The 18648-nt window shown below is 36.2% G+C and overlaps 1 protein-coding gene across 1 annotated transcript in view; it reads left to right on the forward strand.

Moving 5' to 3' along the window:
- Positions 1-18648, forward strand: part of LOC114946657 (Na channel protein 60E) — a 100591-nt gene that overhangs the window by 71878 nt on the left and 10065 nt on the right. Inside the window, 18 exon segments of the mRNA XM_029323275.2 lie at positions 1881-2061; positions 2498-2575; positions 4165-4306; positions 4665-4799; positions 5053-5267; positions 7225-7706; positions 8271-8359; positions 8654-9242; positions 9245-10007; positions 10189-10504; positions 12098-12214; positions 12339-12497; positions 12653-12949; positions 13355-13509; positions 16141-16627; positions 16767-17086; positions 17292-17651; positions 17912-18280. Of these exon segments, the coding sequence (XP_029179108.2) occupies positions 1881-2061; positions 2498-2575; positions 4165-4306; positions 4665-4799; positions 5053-5267; positions 7225-7706; positions 8271-8359; positions 8654-9242; positions 9245-10007; positions 10189-10504; positions 12098-12214; positions 12339-12497; positions 12653-12949; positions 13355-13509; positions 16141-16627; positions 16767-17086; positions 17292-17651; positions 17912-18280 (5254 nt within the window).

The raw sequence follows: 18648 nt of genomic DNA on the forward strand, positions 1-18648 counted from the left end.
AAATTTACAATGGTATTACATTAAAAGGAATCGCGAAGCGCGTCATAAGCTCGTAAGCTTTCACGCTCGTCTCGTTTGCGGCGACCAATGTGGACTTACAATCACCTCCGATCGATATCGCATAATCGATTGCATAATCCAGGATCGAGTAATAAGCTACGGCAGGATATATTTTGACGTTCAGAGAGAAGATGAAAAATGTTCCTCGACCGACAGCTTATGCGTGCGAAACGAGAATAAGGTGTGTGCATGTATGTGGACATTTTAAATGGCTCGATTTTTATCTTTGATTTACTGACCAGACGAACTTGGAATTTACGATGTTCAGGGAGAGAGAGTTCATTTTTTATCTCTACCTCCCTTTCGCGATATTTTCGTCGAATCGAAGAATACTTTGAAGTTAATCGACTCGAAATTCAGCGCAAAACTTTAGCGTTGAAATAACAAGGAGGTGTGATAAAAAGCCTGGAAAAATACTGCAAAACAAACTTGGCAAATTAAAGAGATGAAACGGTATAACGAGAAGCCACGAACTGCAGAAGTGAGTCTGTCGCTGACCACTGGACCGGAAATACAAAGCAGTTGAAATGGCGGCACGTTTGTGGAAGAGGATTTAAGTTTCCGCAGGACGACACATTCAACATCGGTTTACGGAGAGAACGACGAACTTTAACCAACTGACAAACATGGATGTGTCGTCTTTCTCGGTTCTGGGGACAACCGCGGATTATTCTAGATCTTGCCATCGAGGCCGGATCATTCTGCGTCTGTCAATATGTTCGTACATTTTCAGGTGATTTATCATGACGGTTCGTTTTATATCGATTTCGAAGCGCAAACCTGTCGCAGGAGTCACGATATATATAGGATATCCGATTGGCATCGAGCAGATTGACGAAACGAAAGGGATTTTTTTTTTCCTGTCATGGATATCGGTTTTTACTAACTATTCATCGCACGATTTATTGATTTGACTGCGGAAAGCTTTTTCCTTCCCGTGATATTTGAAAATATTAGAGCTCCGAAACTAAAAAGCGGATAAACATTCTTCCCGAATATATTTAATTTCGCGCTGAAAAAAATGTCCATCTTACTGATTAAGTATATATATTTCGTTGCTGATGTGCAACATCAGAATTTACGATGAAAGTGATTTGTCGTTATGCGCAAATTGAGATTTATAGACTATACGTATACGCATTTTGAGTATGTCCGCATTATTACGAATTTGTATTTTTCACATAAATTTTTTACTCATGTTTTAAACTTTTTCCTTTATACGAACCGCACTCTTTTTTAGATTTGAAAATATAGCTTATTGCGTGCAGATGCGTTGTATTAATACAAATTGCGAAAGAATTTTTAATGAAAAAAATCTTTTCTCCTAAATTCCGCGGATCTTCATTCGGGTTTAGCGAAGTGTGTCGACGATAAAAAATAAGTCTGCAAACTCTGCTTCGTGCAAGATGCAAACTGACGGCGTTTTCGGGAACAATAGAGGCCGCTGGGTAATACATTCGTACTCGCCCAAGGGAAAAAGCCTCTTAAAGGCCGATGAATGAATGGCCCGCTAACGATACATTGAAGTGAAATCGATATGAATGCTGCATTTCAGACAGCGATAGGTCAATAGGAGAATTTTTCAAGTAAAATTGCTGACCGCACGATCCTCAGTTGCATCAGTCATGATTTATTTTCGACAGGTTGATATTAATAGCTCCGCTTGTTTCCTTTGCAATTAAGTATTAATCACGATTTATCCAGCTTGAATTTTTTAATAAATTTAAAAATAATAGAAAAGGATTTGGAGTTTGTTAAATAAAATATGACGTTTTTGTAATTAAACAAAGAATTATAATTTGTGTTATTGCTTGTTACAGGTTTAAAGACTATCATCAACGCACTGTTGCACAGCTTCAAGCAACTTGCCGAAGTAATGACACTGACGATTTTCTGCCTGATGGTTTTTGCACTGTTCGCCTTGCAAGTTTATATGGGGGAACTTAGGAATAAATGCGTGAGGCACCAAGAGCCGAACGCCACGCAAATCGATTGGATCGAGTAAGTTTTTTTTCATACGTATAAAAATAAATGTACGTATAAAAATATCTAGTTATTTACAAATTTATTTTAATCTAAAAATATATATAACATTCTCTCTCTGCGTCAGTCAATGATGCAATAATTATATTTCGTTAACAATGAAACTAATTTTTGATAGAAATATGTTAAGAAAAAAATATTTATATACACTTTTATTTCACACACGTTTATATTGCTTATCTCGCTTTATGAAGGAGTTGATTTAATTTTCGTTTGTATCGTATCGGACAACGATTGAATTGGAGAAAATTGATTTGATAAATCGATCGCCGCAAAAACACATAGATACGCGAAAAATAGACCATGTAGAAGGTGTGTTAGTTCTCTCGCTTTAAATCTCCGGAGATCGCTAGAGCTTGCAAGAACGCTAACGGAATTTTCGTGTCGCCAACAGGTGGACTTGGAACTCATCCAATTGGGCGTTCAACGAGGCTGAGGAGCCAATCATCTGCGGCAATGTAACCGGCGCCAGGTTGGTGTTTTTGTATTTATACGTTCAATCCTACTTCAGATAAGCTAATTCTCGAGACACGAGAGCCGGTTACCCACATCAGTATCTCTAGACAAGTGCTCTAGTCGAGCTCACCCTCGCGAGAAGGATCTCCTGAGCGAGAAAAATTGAGTACTCGCGTGATACTTTCTTGAGTTGATGTGTCTATCCTGCCGAGAAACTTGCCAAACTTTTCAATGTCACGTCCGGGGTCTTCGATACTCGAGAAATCTATGGTTCTTTTACCAAATTTTTTTCCACGCTACGTAAAAATTTATTTTTAAATGCAATAAAATATCTGTGAAGAGAGCTGACTTTAATTTAAACTTTCAGAATTTTAAGAATGCTGTTTAGAAAGAAAATTAACATATGGAAAGTAGAATGAAAGCTTATAGTAAAAATTAGTACGCTTTATAAAATTTTGATGTTAAAACTTTGCAACAGAAAATTACAATTTCTCCTCAACATCAATAACGTTTTTATAACAAAATTTGATCGTTCTATTTATAAATATTGTAGCAAAAACGTAATATGTTCGCTTTCGCGTTACGCCGAGACATAAATCATCTATCAAGTGTCGACAATTACACAGGATCGTCAACAAATTGTTACGGATAATTGCCAACGATTCGTGTTATTAATCACTCGTCACAATCGCACGGATATATATATTTCCATCGCGGTATCCGGTTATACTTGATTACCCTCGCGGTATCGAGAAGCTCGCTCTAGTTTATCTCGTGCACTTTTGTTGACGAAGCGTACGAAGCGCTCATCCATATTTATCGATTTTACGGCAGCATCCATTCCGCAAATGATTACGTGCCGGGCCGCACGTACGCGCGACGGAATTCGTTCGACTCGTATAAATAAGTTTGCAAAAGCTTTACTACTTTACGTGGCGCGCGAGCTTTACGGCGTACTTTTGGCGCCCTGTGTTTTTCCGCGGGAGAGAGAGAAAGTAGGCTTTTTATTCGATCGATATACGTCCTCGAAACTGACGGTTTCTTTGCACCTTCGAGACATTCCCGTAAGAATTTCTCTCGGTCGAGCAAAGCGTTTGGTGACTTATTACACCTTCGCCAGTCTCGTTTCGCAAATATTAACAGATTTTGAAAAAAAAATTATAATTTTTTCTTTATAGTAAAAAGCAACCGTTTATTTATGTTTCATGTTTCTTAAAAAAAGTTGCTTGTTGTTGCTCCAGGACACAGCTTGATGCATTTGGAGATATCTACTTACAATATTTAAATTTAGCAACATAATAAATAAAATAATATCGTGAAAATATTTTTGTTCGACTGAGAAGTAATGCAGAGTAACAGAATTTTAATTTGTAGAATAAAAGTCTCGATTATTTTTATTTAACGAGTGCAGAGGTAGTCGATATAATCTTGCTGTAAGACTATACATATAACGTGGAAAAGCTCTACGTAGTAGAGACCGCGCCGCAAGTAATATTTCCGCACTTGATAATGATAGTGCAGACAGAACTTGAAACGGTTCTCACGGTTTTCACGGCTATCACGGATATTGCGGTGTCGGCGATGTAGGTCTTACCTATTTTCCAGGCATTGTAACGAGAGCTACACTTGTCTCTGCGTTGGCCCTAATCCAAACCACGGTTACACCAACTTCGATAATTTCCTGTGGTCAATGCTCACCACCTTTCAGCTGATTACGTTGGATTACTGGGAGGACGTCTATAACAAGGTCACCATCCGACAGATTTCTCAAGCTTATATATGTAGATACAGACTGTCGTAAAGTTCGATTTTCTCACTCCATTCTTCACCTACATATTGAAAGTTAAAAAGCAATTGTTTTATCATATTTCTTTCTTTTTTTTTAAATTGGCAATTATATTTAGAAATTTAAAAGAGGAGTGAATGTTTTTATAAAATCAACTTTCGTTAAATTTGTGAAAATGTGAAAACAGAATTGCAATTTGGATCATTTAAATGGATTCTCCGGAAAGAATATCAATAACCATTATATTTGTTACATTTTATATGACACTATAAATGCGTTGTTGGGATGATGATGATGAATAACGTGTTTTGTGGCACAGGTGTTGTCGGCGTGCGGACCTATTAGCGTCACGTTCTTCACGGTGGTTGTATTCTTTGGCTCATTTTATCTACTAAACTTAATGCTGGCCGTCGTGGCGTTGAGTTATGAAGAGGAAGCCGAGATTACAAACGAGGTGTGCACTCTACTTCAAATCTTGATGAATGTACACATCTTACATTAAAGCCATTAGTTAAATGATTACGTGTTACTTGAAGAAATATACAAAAATGTCAGATTTCCACGACAAGGATAATAAATAATTTAAATAATTATAAAATATTAAGAATAATTGTAAAATAAATATAGAAAATTGCCAGTATCTAATTTGATGATATTATTTTATATTTTTGCAACTTTATCGATTTTTTTTCTTCGCACAACGATAGGAACGAAGGAAGGACTTGACGGATCATCGGGAGGACTCGACGTTTAGTTTCGATCCGTCGAAGATCAACATCAAGACACTAACGAAAGATAAACAAAAGAGGATAGACGCCCGTAAAGGAGTGTTGCTCAGCAGTTACACAAGAAAGAAGACACGTAGAAGAAAACGTGGGAGGAGCAGCGCTGGTCAGGAGAAAAACGGTGGTGCTCGCAGCAGGTTTCTATATCTATATTTACGATCGGACTCTCTTTTCTGTAGCTTGATTTGTCACGTCCATTGTGCAAAACATTCGCAGCGAGTTATAAGAATAAAGTACTGTTTTTCATCGCGTATAACCGAGAAAACGCTTTGGATAATATGACTAGATAAATTGAGTGCTTATTTATGCTTCAAATTACAGTTTTTATATACTTTTCTTTCTTTCTAAGAAGAAAACGTGACGCTTATATTATACTAATTATACAAAGTAAATGCCATTTTAATGCTATTTAAAAGTTTTGGAGAAGTATAATTTTTTATTTCTAAAGACTTATATAAATGAGAAAGTTAAAAAATATGGATTTTTAGAAGATTTTATATAAAACTTTACCATCTTTTTATTTAAAAGGAAAAATGAAATTTTTTTAAATAATAATGAAAATATTTGAATAAAATTTCTTAACATGCACGTACATAGGTAAGAGTGTAAAATGGGAAATAAAAAGTTATAGCAGATGCAACGAAACTGATCCTAATTCTGTCAGCATCTCCGGGCTGAAAGTATTGGGTGCTTTTATGTGTTTATCCCATACATAGAAAAGTAATTTCTATCCCCGGTACATGTAGCTCGCTACGAAGTCGTTAAACTCCAGGGAGTTTGTTCCAAAAAGATAGAAAGAATGGAACATCATAAACGCCCTCATTTTCAAGGAACTGTAATAAAAGCGAGGAAAGAAAACGAGCTTGCCTTGTAATCTTACGACGGTAGGTCGTATCATAGATTACGCATTCTTCGACAAACTTTATTATTTATGCACAATGTATATTATCACTCTTTATCTACCAATTTTTTATCAAGTTGCAATCTTCTTTTTTTGGCTTAATACATTGATTTTATAATTTTATATCAAATGTTATTCTTCTAATTATTTAATTTCAATTACAATTTTAATAAATGTAAATTATCTTGGAAAACGAATTATAAAGTGCAAAGCTTTATAATTTATTTGTGTCTGTGAATATTAATTCACCGATATCTTTTTGTTTCAATTGTTTGTTTGAATTGAATTGTTGATTTAAATTATTCGTGTTTTGATATTTTCATTAATGTAAATTAGATTCCGAATTGATTGAGAAAACTAGATGTGAAAAGAGTAGCTAATAGCAATAAGCGTATTTCGACATGCTTTTAATCTCGATATATAAATTCAGTTTTCTATAATAATTTTATATCCTAAAGGAAAATTGATATTACAAGAGAATTGAGATAATGCAAAGTATTTATTATTAAATGTATATGAGAAATTATTTAAGATTTCAATAATGTAAGATTGTGAATAATGCAATCTTTTTCAACTTACTCTAATATCTTATCTTGATCTAATAATATAAAATTTATCTTCAAATTCTTTTCTTCATTCTTTATCACACATCTCATAATCTTTTTAATATATCATCAATAAATTAATAGCAATCAATTTTGTACTTTCCTCGAACAGACTGTATATTATACAGCTTCGATAATGTCTTGAACGAGATGAAATGACCCGACTTAGTGACGCATATAGACAGTGCCTGATATTCCCCATGGTTAATGTCGCTCATTACTAGAAGCATCGATTTCGCTGCTTGAACTTGGCTATATCTCCACGCAATTCCGAAACTAATTAGTTTAATGGTCCGAATAATTGTTCATTTGTGCAGCAAGATAGCGACTAGCGCAAGCTAGCCCTTTACACATTTGAATCTTGCACATTGTTTCTTTCTGTAAATACAAAAACTTTTAATGAAGTATCGAAATAATTTCGTTGGAATAAAATATCGCACGTACGACCATGCATAGCGAGCTGATCATGTGCATTTCCAATTTCCATTCTTTCGTCTAGACTTTGCTCTATGAGGTTGCTCTCGTTCCTTCTCCCTCGACGACGAACTGCTAAAATCGCCCTGAAGTATGACGGGAATTGCATTGCAGGTCCGTGACACCCAGTCCGAGTCCGAGTCCCAGGCACTCCAATGTACGACCCTCTCACTTGCCGCTCCAGAACGTCAGTCCCAGACCGCCGGAACCCAACACGGTTCATCGGCTGGCGCCGAACCGGGGCATGCTGCACTCCAGACAGGCCAGCAACAACAGCAATCAACAGTCGTCGCTGGACGACTCGGGGGTGGTGGACGACCACGAGGGCGACGACGTCACGTCCGCCGAGGAGCAGCACGACAGACGCGAGTCGCGGGAGCATCGGACCGAGAGGACCCAAGAGAAGTCCCCGAGGGAACACGGCAGGTCTCAACAGGCCCAGGTGCAACCGCGTCCAGACTGTCCCCCGGCACCGGTCACCGTGTCGGTGAGGACCGGCAACCGAGAGATTCGGGTGCTCAAGTGCAATGGGGTCAAAACCAAGAAACATATGTACACGCTGCCGCCAGAGTACCTGTCGCACATTGTAGTTTTAGGTGAGCGAAAACTGACCGTTTAGAAACGGTATTTTTGTTGAAAATACCGTTTGATTTTTTTTTTTTTTTTTTTTTTTTTTTCAATTTGTTGAAGATTTAAAAGTAGTAACGTATAATATTTATTGTTGGACGATATATGTATTTATTGAAACAACACTCGCTGTAAAGTGTATTAGTAAATTTTTCTGGCTAATTTAACGTGAAAATGTTTTTACTCAACTACTATATACTCGTTTAAAATTGCGTTGAAACTTGCTTTGTTAGAATTGCACAATTTTTGGTTTAATTAATTAAAATATTGAATATCTAAGCTGCAATAGTAAGTATTGGCCGCACGTACTGCATTTATTTATTGAAACAATATTGGCTATAAATATTGACCATATAACTGAATTAATAAAATTTTCATATTGCATATTCCACGAAAGAAAAGAGGGATAAAAAGAAAATTATAGTTTTAGCTATTGTAATATTTTTTAATTAAATTTGGAATATCGGGATTTTTTTTTAATTTACATTGCAGTTGATCTAACATAGATATATGTGCAATATGTGTGTTTACAGATGATCTTCCAGATAGAAACTGCGATAAATGTATTCAATGCTGCGTAGATTACGAAGGATGGCTACGATTTCAAAATTGTCTGTATAAGGTAAACTCATGATATCCGCTATTTTAAAGATCTCAAGTAAACTTATATCCTGGGGAAATTTGCATTTGTTGTGATTAATTAAATGCTTAGAATTACGCGAATATTATCTGAAAACAGCAATATCGAATTTTTTAAATTTTTATAAAATTTAGAGAAATGTGTATGTATAAAATAATAAGTTTCCTATAATTTTTTTCAACTTTAATAACAAGAGAAATAAAGTCACGCGAATTGCACGAATTAAAGAGATTCTTTTCGTAACCATATGGCGGCATTAAAATGAATTGTGTCAAGGTGGTGAGAGATCCTTTGTTCGAGCTAATGATCACCCTCTGCATCGTTCTAAACACTGGTTTCCTCGCGATGGAGCATCATGGCATGAGCGAGTCGATACGGCAGGCGCTCAACATCGGCAACAAAGTGTTCACCAGCATCTTCACATTCGAATGCTGCCTGAAACTTCTGGCGCTAAGCAAGGACTTCTTCAACAACGGCTGGAACAACTTCGATTTGATCATCGTCTCCGCGTCGCTTATCGATTTAACGTTCGAGCTGGTGGACGGTTTGTCAGTGATACGTGGTCTCAGACTGCTGCGTGTTCTAAAGCTGGCGCAGTCTTGGACGACCATGAAAGTTCTTCTCAGCATCATTATTTCGACGATCGGCGCGCTCGGTAATCTGACCTTCGTGCTGGTGATTGTGATCTACATATTCGCTGTGATCGGCATGCAGTTATTCAGTAAAGACTACACCCTGGACAAGTTCTACCCAGACCCAGTGCCACGCTGGAACTTCAACGATTTTTTCCATTCATTCATGATGATATTCCGTATTCTGTGCGGTGAATGGATCGAGCCCCTGTGGGATTGCATGCGCGCAGAAAAAACGATGGGCCAGGCACGTGCTTCGCCATCTTTCTGCCGGCTCTAGTGATGGGAAACTTCATGGTCCTGAATCTCTTCTTGGCGTTGTTGCTCAACAGCTTTAATTCCGAGGAACTGAAGCAGAAGAAGGAGGAGGTCGGCGAAGAGTCGAAGCTCGCGCGATCGTTCGATCGTATAAGATCGATTGTACGCAAACAGAAACATCGCAAGGAGAATTCCGAGAACGAGAAGAACATTCGACTGGAACAAATCGTACGCGAGGTGATGGACAAAGAGAATAAGGAGAAATATGCGATCCAAGAGACCGTGCTGAGCCTTCCTAAAGACAATATTTACAATAGGTCGTATCAGGAGAGTCTCAATCAGCCGGTCTTTACATACGATCCGATTTATCGTCAGGCCACTCTCACCACCTACAGCCAGAGCAGTCAGGAGACAGTTAAGGAGAACAAGAAATTGACTGAGAAGGGTAACAGTAACGAGATCAATCCTGAGGAAAGTATAGAGCTGGAAGTGCTCAAAGACGTTAACAAGACGGATGAAGAAGCAGCTATGCTGCCAGAAGAGAAACCACCTCCGCGCAAGGAAGGTATGGAGAAACGTCCTTGGCACGCCCTCGTGAGTTACGTGGACGAACTCACGGTCGGAGGTAGAAGAGACAGTAAAGGGAGATACATCGACGGGATGGGCTCGTTCCCGGGGTTCGGCAGGAATAAGGAACGCAGGGAGCCGCTCGATTGCTTTCCTCAACACTTTTATCAAAAGTAAGACATTTCTCTACTTTCTTTTTCATTCACGTCGACTTAAACATTTTTTAAATAAAACATACGCTAAAATTACTTAAAATAAATTTTAAAATTATCTCGAGAATCATATTTTAATTAATACTTACACTAAATGTTTCTATTGCGCTCAAATACTTAATATACATATGATTGTGTTCAGATGTAGCTGTATTAATCGTTGCCTCGCCACGGATATCGGCAAGAAGTGGATAAGAATTCGTACGGTTGTCTTGTCGGTGGTGGATACGCCCGCTTTCGAATGGATGATACTAGTTTTAATTTTCGCATCTTCCATAACGCTGTGCTTCGAGGATATCTACTTGGACGACAATCCTTTTTTAAAGAACATTCTCTACTGGACCAATCTTGGCTTCTGCACGCTTTTCAGCATCGAGATGCTCTTAAAATGGCTAGCCCTAGGCTTCTGTAAATACTTCACCAGTTTCTGGACAATCCTGGATTTTATAATCGTTTTCGTAAGTACGATCAGAATCTTTAGATCTAAGCAAAATGCAAAAACGCGCAATCGCGCGCGTGTATCATTGTAGCATGAGTTGTATTTGTCAATTTCCTTGCTTGCCCTTTATCAAGCATTATTATACGTATTTGTATTCAGAGTGAGCCACCTAACTTTGTTGAATGAATAGCTTTTACAATTTTCATTACTAACGAGAAGCGTCTATTATACATACGTGTATTATATATGCCATTGTATAACGCACAGAATAATAATTAATATAGATATCCTTTTCAAAACTGATTAAAATAGTGATTAAAAGTTTTTTTTAATTTAATATTTATTTCTTTCGTTTGCAATGAAAATTGTAATAGTTATTTTATATCATAAACTGAGATGGTTCACCCTGTACACACGATAAGAAAAAAATAATTGGGAGCATACATTAGACAAAATTTGCGTGATAATTGTTTGAACATTGTTTCCGTATTTCCTTGTCTTTACATGTTTTTATATGTGGCCCCATGGATCCAGGTACGTTGAAAGTTAATGTCTCAGTATCTGATTGTACAGTGTCGATTAAACATATAATTTTTACATAAATACATGTTTCACATATCTTGTTTTTTAATCGTATACGAATTAGCAGGTGGGTTAATGAGTCGTTAATTCAAATCGCTCATGCACGAAAGAGATAACTAATAAATTGGTAAATAAAGAAAAGATATCAAAATATTCTGTTAAATAATCAAATATATATTTTCTGGTTTCTTATAAATAGCATTGTTTTTCTTTTTTATATAATTTTATTTAAATTGATTTTTATATATTTAAAACTGATTTTTATATATTTTACATGATACTTTATATTACAAAAGATATATCATTGATTTTCCATCATTTAAAAATTAAATAGAAGATATTGTATAAACTCTGTATAAAACATAATTTTATTTTTAATTAAAAAAGTACAATTTTATAATGTCTAATATATATGCCAGAAGATATATTGGAATTCTCTGCATACATATGTCTTCATAAATATAACTAAAGATAAACAAACATCCTATTTTTTCATGCATGTATGTACATACGCAGTGTCAATCTTGCTTAATCAGTGATGCTTGCAAATCTCTGAATTTCTGCACAGCTTGTTATTTATAATTCTTTGCACAAGATTTTCAATACATTTTTTATTACATTTACTCTATAATTACATTATACTTCTAGATATATGCAATATATACATATATAAGATTTTATTTAAATTAAAGATCGAATATTACACAGAAAAAGAAACTTATTTTAATTTTTTATATATCTTTTTTTGCACATAATCGATAGACTTTTAGAACATTTGTGCAATTATATCTGTGGCAATTAATTAGATTATCATTTAGAAATATGTGATACCTCTACTCTTTGCTCTGTCAAGTAAACTGTCATAAAAATTCTTTCACGCACAAATGCGCCAAGTAAAAATAGTATAATTTTGTTGGATTAGCTTCAATTTTAGATCAGAACACAAAATCGAGATCTATTTCTTTGCATGAATCTCTTTAAAAGTTAGACGAGCAATATTGGGATTAAATTGTACTTTTTTTCTGAACAGGTATCCATGTTTAGTCTTTTGATAGAGGAAAATGAGAACCTCAAAGTATTACGATCCCTGAGGACGTTGCGCGCCTTGAGGCCATTGCGGGCGATCTCGAGATGGCAAGGCATGAGGGTAAATATCGAGAACAGGCTAAAAAAAACTCGCGTTTGAAGTCACGTACGATATATACATACAATACACGAATTGCACTTGCGCATACATCACTAAGAGGAACCTTTTCTTCCCGACTTCGCAGATCGTAGTGAACGCGTTGATGTATGCAATACCCAGTATATTCAACGTGCTCCTCGTCTGTCTCGTGTTCTGGCTTATTTTCTCGATAATCGGCGTTCAATTCTTTGGCGGCAAGTTTTTCAAATGCATCGATGAATACGGAGAAATGCTGGACACCTCGGTAAGTGAATCAGTCTGAATGTCGAAATAAAGCGATGAAGAGATTGTCATTTAATATTTATGTAGTATATTGATAAAAAGTAATTTTTTTTAACAGTTTTATTAATTTTGAAACTGATGGTGATATTTTTGACGATGCGACTATTTCGTTTCCAGATAGTGAATACCAAGGAGGAGTGTTTCAGCAAAAACTACTCTTGGGAGAACAGCAAGATCACTTTCGATCACGTTGGCATCGCTTACCTGGCTTTGTTTCAAGTGGCGACTTTCGAGGGATGGATGGAGGTGATGGAGGATGCTGTAGACGCGAGAGGGGTGGATTTGCAACCGCAACGGGAAGCAAATCTGTACGCCTACCTTTACTTCGTCATCTTCATCGTCTGCGGTTCATTCTTCACGCTCAATCTATTTATCGGAGTGATCATAGACAATTTTAACATGCTGAAGAAAAAGGTGAGTGTTACCCTCGCCACAGACAGTTTTAAATTCTTAAAATATTGATCCGTTTTTTTATCACGTGGAAAAAATATTTTGTTTCCATTTCAATTCGACACATAAAACGAGAATAATCTTTTACGTATATAATTATGAAAATTTTGACACAAAACGAAAGCAGCATTTGTGAATAGACAGTCATGATGCAAAAGAAAATGCAATTGTATATAATTCGACAACTTTAAAGATGCATCTTTCATTGATTTATACATCCTTTTATTGAGAATTACATTTAGAAGCAATTGAAGTATAATAATTTAAAAATAATTTTGATTGTGCAAGCTTTAATTTTAGTGTTTTGAATTTCATAAAACTCGCGCCTGATTTAGCTGTGAAATAATAAATTAACAATTTTTCTTTCAGTACGAAGGTGGAGTGTTAGAAATGTTTTTGACCGAAAGTCAAAAACACTACTACACTGCCATGAAAAAGCTTGGCCGTAAAAAGCCGCAAAAAGTTATAAAACGTCCGATGAACCAATTCCTCGCAATGTTCTACGACCTGTCCAATTCTCGCAGGTAATTATATGTTGCTTTGTGGCCAACAAAAAAAGCACATTAGCACTTGATGTAAAGAACTGTGTTGCTTATAATTGTTTCTCTGGTGATTATCGTACAAATTGATGTAATTTATAACACTTTGGCAATACCGAGACTTTATTCTTTATTATAATCGCGGCAATTAAAACTAATTTTCTTTATACGAGATATTTTATATTTTTTATTTTAAATAATAACTTAATTATTTTAAGGAAAAAATAGGTTTTTTTTTATATTTAATATCTAATATTAAAAATGTTTTCTACATTTTCTTTATAAAACTTTCTTCTCATCATTCTATCATTGCAATGCATAGGATCATTATAATAAATTATCCCTCTTTTCCTTTTATTTAAAAAGTTTATTTGTATTGATAATAAATATTATTTTGTAAATTTTACATTAATACTAATGTGTAGCCTAACAATTTTATATGTAAAACATTTTCTGATTTTTTAAATTGTTTTGTATTATCTATATCAAATCTTTTCATCACAATTTTATTTCAAATTGCCAAAGTGTTAATCTGGCTTTTTTTTTAATGCAATTGGATTCTGTGTATGTGTATTTTTTATTTAAATGTGAAATGGAACACATAATGAATGCGTAGAAATGGTGCGGTCAAAGTGACGTAAAAAGTATTATGCGACGGATTTGATGGCGATCGGACTGTGCAGCATGTGTGCGATTGCAGCGTATGCGCGAGCAATGCGGCAGGTGCATATTCTCCTGTGCAAATCACAGACACCTTACACTAAATCGCTGACAACGTAAATTGCCAGCTCAATCGACGAACACAAAACGATCGATATCATACACATCCAGTGTACCAATAAATTCCGAATGTCGCATTCTTTTTTTTTTTTTTTTTGTAGATTTTCTCTCTTGAAGACTAATTAATATTTGTATATTAATATATTCTATTTGATATATATATATATATATTTTTTTTTTTATTTTTTATATTTATTTAATATATTTTATTTGATACACATTTTATTAGCTTTTCCATTCTCGACGATTCGACTAGTTTGCTAGTTTGACAGGACGGTAAGTCTATATTCCTTTAACGATAATATATATGTACGTGGAAACGGATTAGTACAAAGTATGTCTGTGTCGCAAATTGTTCTACTTCACAAAGTAGCTTGAAAGAGCTACACGACTGCACCTCCTCATTGCTCACGCCGTTGCACTTGGATACGTGCTTCCCAGGATTTGCATCGCGATGTACTTTGTTCAGATTTTCGGTCAAGCTCGTATAGGTAGGTTCTAAGAGCTCGCAGAGATTGCTCGAGTTACGAGTTGTTATTATTCATCGGCAATCAACGACGTATAAATTAAAAATGAAAAGGTCGAAAGGAAACATCGTGACTTTCAGCAACAAGTTTGTCATTATTGGGAGCTATAAAACTTATTATCTTCAACTCCGGTTCATCATTCATCTATGATGACAGGATGGTGCGGATCGAAGAAGAGGTAAGAAGAAATATACTTTATTAAATACTTTATCTCAAAGCTGATTTTTTTATTTTGTCCTGTACATTTTAAAAATTAAAATGACATAATTTTCATTTTATCAATTTTTTATCAATTATTCAGATCAATGAAAATTAATGTATAATATTAAAGAGTTGAAGGATTTTTCTTCTATTTGCTCGTTTCTCTTCATTCTCGATTGCCAGATTTAACGCAATGCGGTTCAGTGTCGGATAGTTAACATAAATTTCTTGGTACACATGTGGAATATTCGTTTTTCGTGCGATAACACTTTTCTCTCCAATGCATTGCAATATGTATACAAATCGCCATGACACAATGCGTGAATTTTCTTTTCAGCGGTTCCGGCCAAGAGGCAAGAGACCGCGGAAGATAAATGTCGCGACTCTGCATTCTGTTACTCGGAGTAATGGAAAATCGATACCCGAAGGACATTTACGCTCGCCGCTTCTAAATTGTAGATTCATTGTCGGTATATAGTGAGATACAACGGTACATAATAGACGAGATAAGCTGCTGCCTGAGAGCTTACGCATACATCGTGACTTTATAATTCCGCTCACTGGTTATTAGATGCGAACTCTCTCTTCCTATCTATCTTCTCATAAATAAAATCTACGCGAATGTAAAATTAACTACACAATGGGGAAATGTATGCTAGAATTATTACAGCGGTCTCGATGCGTGAGTTATGAATGAAAAAGTTTTGTTCTCTCTGTCTCTCCTTTTTTTATTTTTTTATTTTTTAACGAGTTTAGAGTTATGTATTTATGCAGCCTTATTATAATGTATATCTCTGCAAAACCATTGCAGAGAGACTTGAATTATTTATATCACCGTGTTATATCTTTTTTTTTCGTGGTTCTATGTAATTTGTTTTCTTTCAACTAATAATGGAAAACGAACGAGAGTTAAATATAAAGTTTGCCCCGAGTTTCAGCAGCAGACACTATTTACGCCATTTTTACCGCACGAATGTTAGACGTGCATGCATCATGTTGTGTTGTAACACCGTAAGAAGACTGATGATTAATCGCTGATCAATCGAGATTACGAGCAAATTTACTGCAAAAGAATGCGATGACAAAATCTAACTTCCGCTCTTTTCAGATTTGAAATAGCTATCTTCGTTTTGATATTTCTCAACATGCTGACTATGGGAATCGAGCACTATAACCAGCCGCATCCAATTTACTTCATCCTCGAAGTATCTAACGCGTTTTTCACGACAGTCTTCGGCCTGGAGGCGATTGTCAAGATAGTGGGTCTGCGTTATCATTATTTCACGGTGCCATGGAATCTGTTCGACTTCCTACTAGTGTTGGCGTCCATTCTGGGTATACTTATGGAGGACATCATGATAGACTTCCCTGTGTCCCCGACGCTCTTGCGAGTCGTGAGGGTGTTCAGAATCGGCAGAATCTTGAGGCTCATCAAGGCCGCGAAAGGTATTCGTAAGCTGCTCTTCGCCCTTGTCGTCAGTCTTCCAGCGCTCTTCAACATTGGGGCTCTGCTGGCCCTGATCACGTTTATCTATGCCATCATCGGCATGTCCGTTTTCGGACATGTTAGGAAACAGGGCGCATTGGACGATATGGTAAATGAAGATGTATTTAGATTAAATTAATTGAATTTGTATATTCTTAAAGACAGAAGATGTAAGAATAAAATAGAAAGTGTTTTTTTATTTATCTTGCAGTATGATATAATCTAGTAAAATTTGTTTTATCTCTTAGGTGAACTTTGAAACTTTTGGTAGAAGTATGCAGCTGCTATTCCGTTTAATGACCTCGGCCGGATGGAACGACGTATTGGAATCGCTGATGGTGCAACCACCCGAATGTGATCCCACTCCAAACAGCCGGCAGATGAACGGAGATTGCGGATATCCATTGCTCGCGATCACGTACTTCACATCATTTATTATCATTAGCTACATGATAGTCATTAATATGTACATTGCCATCATCTTAGAAAACTTCAATCAAGCTCATCAAGAGGAGGAAATTGGTATCGTCGAGGATGACTTAGAGATGTTCTACATCCGATGGTCGAAGTAATTAAAAAAAAAATTTAATAAATTAAAGCAACTTACAGAAACTTTCTTTTGTTTCCTTTAAATCTCTGTAATACAACAAAATTTACGTATATTTGACGGAATTTATGTATATTTAAGTTTTGCAACATTTTAGAGACTTTAAAAATAATCATAATAAGATAACAATTCTCTATAACTTTGAATTAAAATTTCCATTTTTCAGGTACGATCCACATGCAACTCAATTTATCAGCTTCTCGCAACTGAGTGATTTTATAGCGAGCCTGGACCCACCGCTGGGGATATCAAAGCCCAACGTCGTAGCGTTGGTGAGCTTTAATCTTCCCATCGCAAAGGGTAACAAGATTCATTGTCTGGACATCCTACACGCGCTTGTCAAGCACGTTCTCGGGCACGTCGAGGAATCAGATGACTTCAGGAAACTGCAAGAACAGATGGACATTAAGTTCAAGAAGCAATTTCCGACCAGGAAAGAATTAGAGATAGTGTCTTCCACGAGGATCTGGAAGCGACAAGACAAAGCTGCCAAGTTGATTCAACATTGCATAAGGGAATACATAGCGTGAGTATAAACTCGAAAAGATGACATTTCTTCTAAAATTGAATATTTTTGCATACATTATAAGAGAAATTATTATTAAGTATATTTATTATCATATTTCTTATGTCAACATATATTGGAGAATTTAAAGCCACAATTACAGTTAATAATATTTATAAATAGCTATATAATATCATAATAAATATAATACATATACATTTGGAATATTATTACATTCGATAAAATGACATAATAATGCAAGAAAAACGGTATGCTCGTAGGTTGAAAAGGGAGCGCGAGAGAATCGCCCAAGAGGTGGACTCGCAGACGCAAACTTCGAGCCCTGGTGGGGCGGATGGTAGGGGCGGAAGTGGATGGGGCGGTAAGCTGTCAGCTCTGCTGCACGTGCATCGGGGTAGCCGGGCTAGTAGTCGCAAGTCCTCCAGGGCCAGCGACGCCAGCGATCTCAGCGAACTCGGCACCGCTTCGGCGTGGCTGTTTCCAAATCTTCCTCTGCTGTTGCTCTCAGGCGCCACAGGAACCCACGAGGACCTGCAACCTCCGGCACTGACCGTCTCCCGTCCCTCACCGACCACCGAACAACCTTCCGCCGCTTCCAGCTCCGGCTCGGACTCCCACGTCACTGTCAGGTTGATCCCTTTTTATTCATATCTTTTTAATAATGATGAGCTTATCTTTGAAATATCACTCGAAGAATTCCGAGGAGATCGATTGACCGTACAACGGGATGTTAAACAAAGTTCGTCTGTCAGTATATAAATGTGTAATTCGTGTAAGATCGCTTTATTCTGACTTATTTTTCAAAATTACGATTGATAGGAATTTACTCAATTTATTGCATCACTCGCATAATTAAATGATTGGGTTAAATTGACTAATGTTGATCAATTTATTTAGACCAATCATATTAAATAGCCATTTCAGCTATTCCGAGATTCAATTACTAATATAGTATTTCTGTTTTAAATTTAAATATATCGCCAGAATATAATTTTGC

The sequence above is a fragment of the Nylanderia fulva genome, unplaced genomic scaffold (assembly GCF_048542155.1).
Source record: "Nylanderia fulva isolate GAGA-0341 unplaced genomic scaffold, ASM4854215v1 Scaffold9, whole genome shotgun sequence".
NCBI classification, from domain to species: Eukaryota; Metazoa; Arthropoda; class Insecta; order Hymenoptera; family Formicidae; genus Nylanderia; species Nylanderia fulva.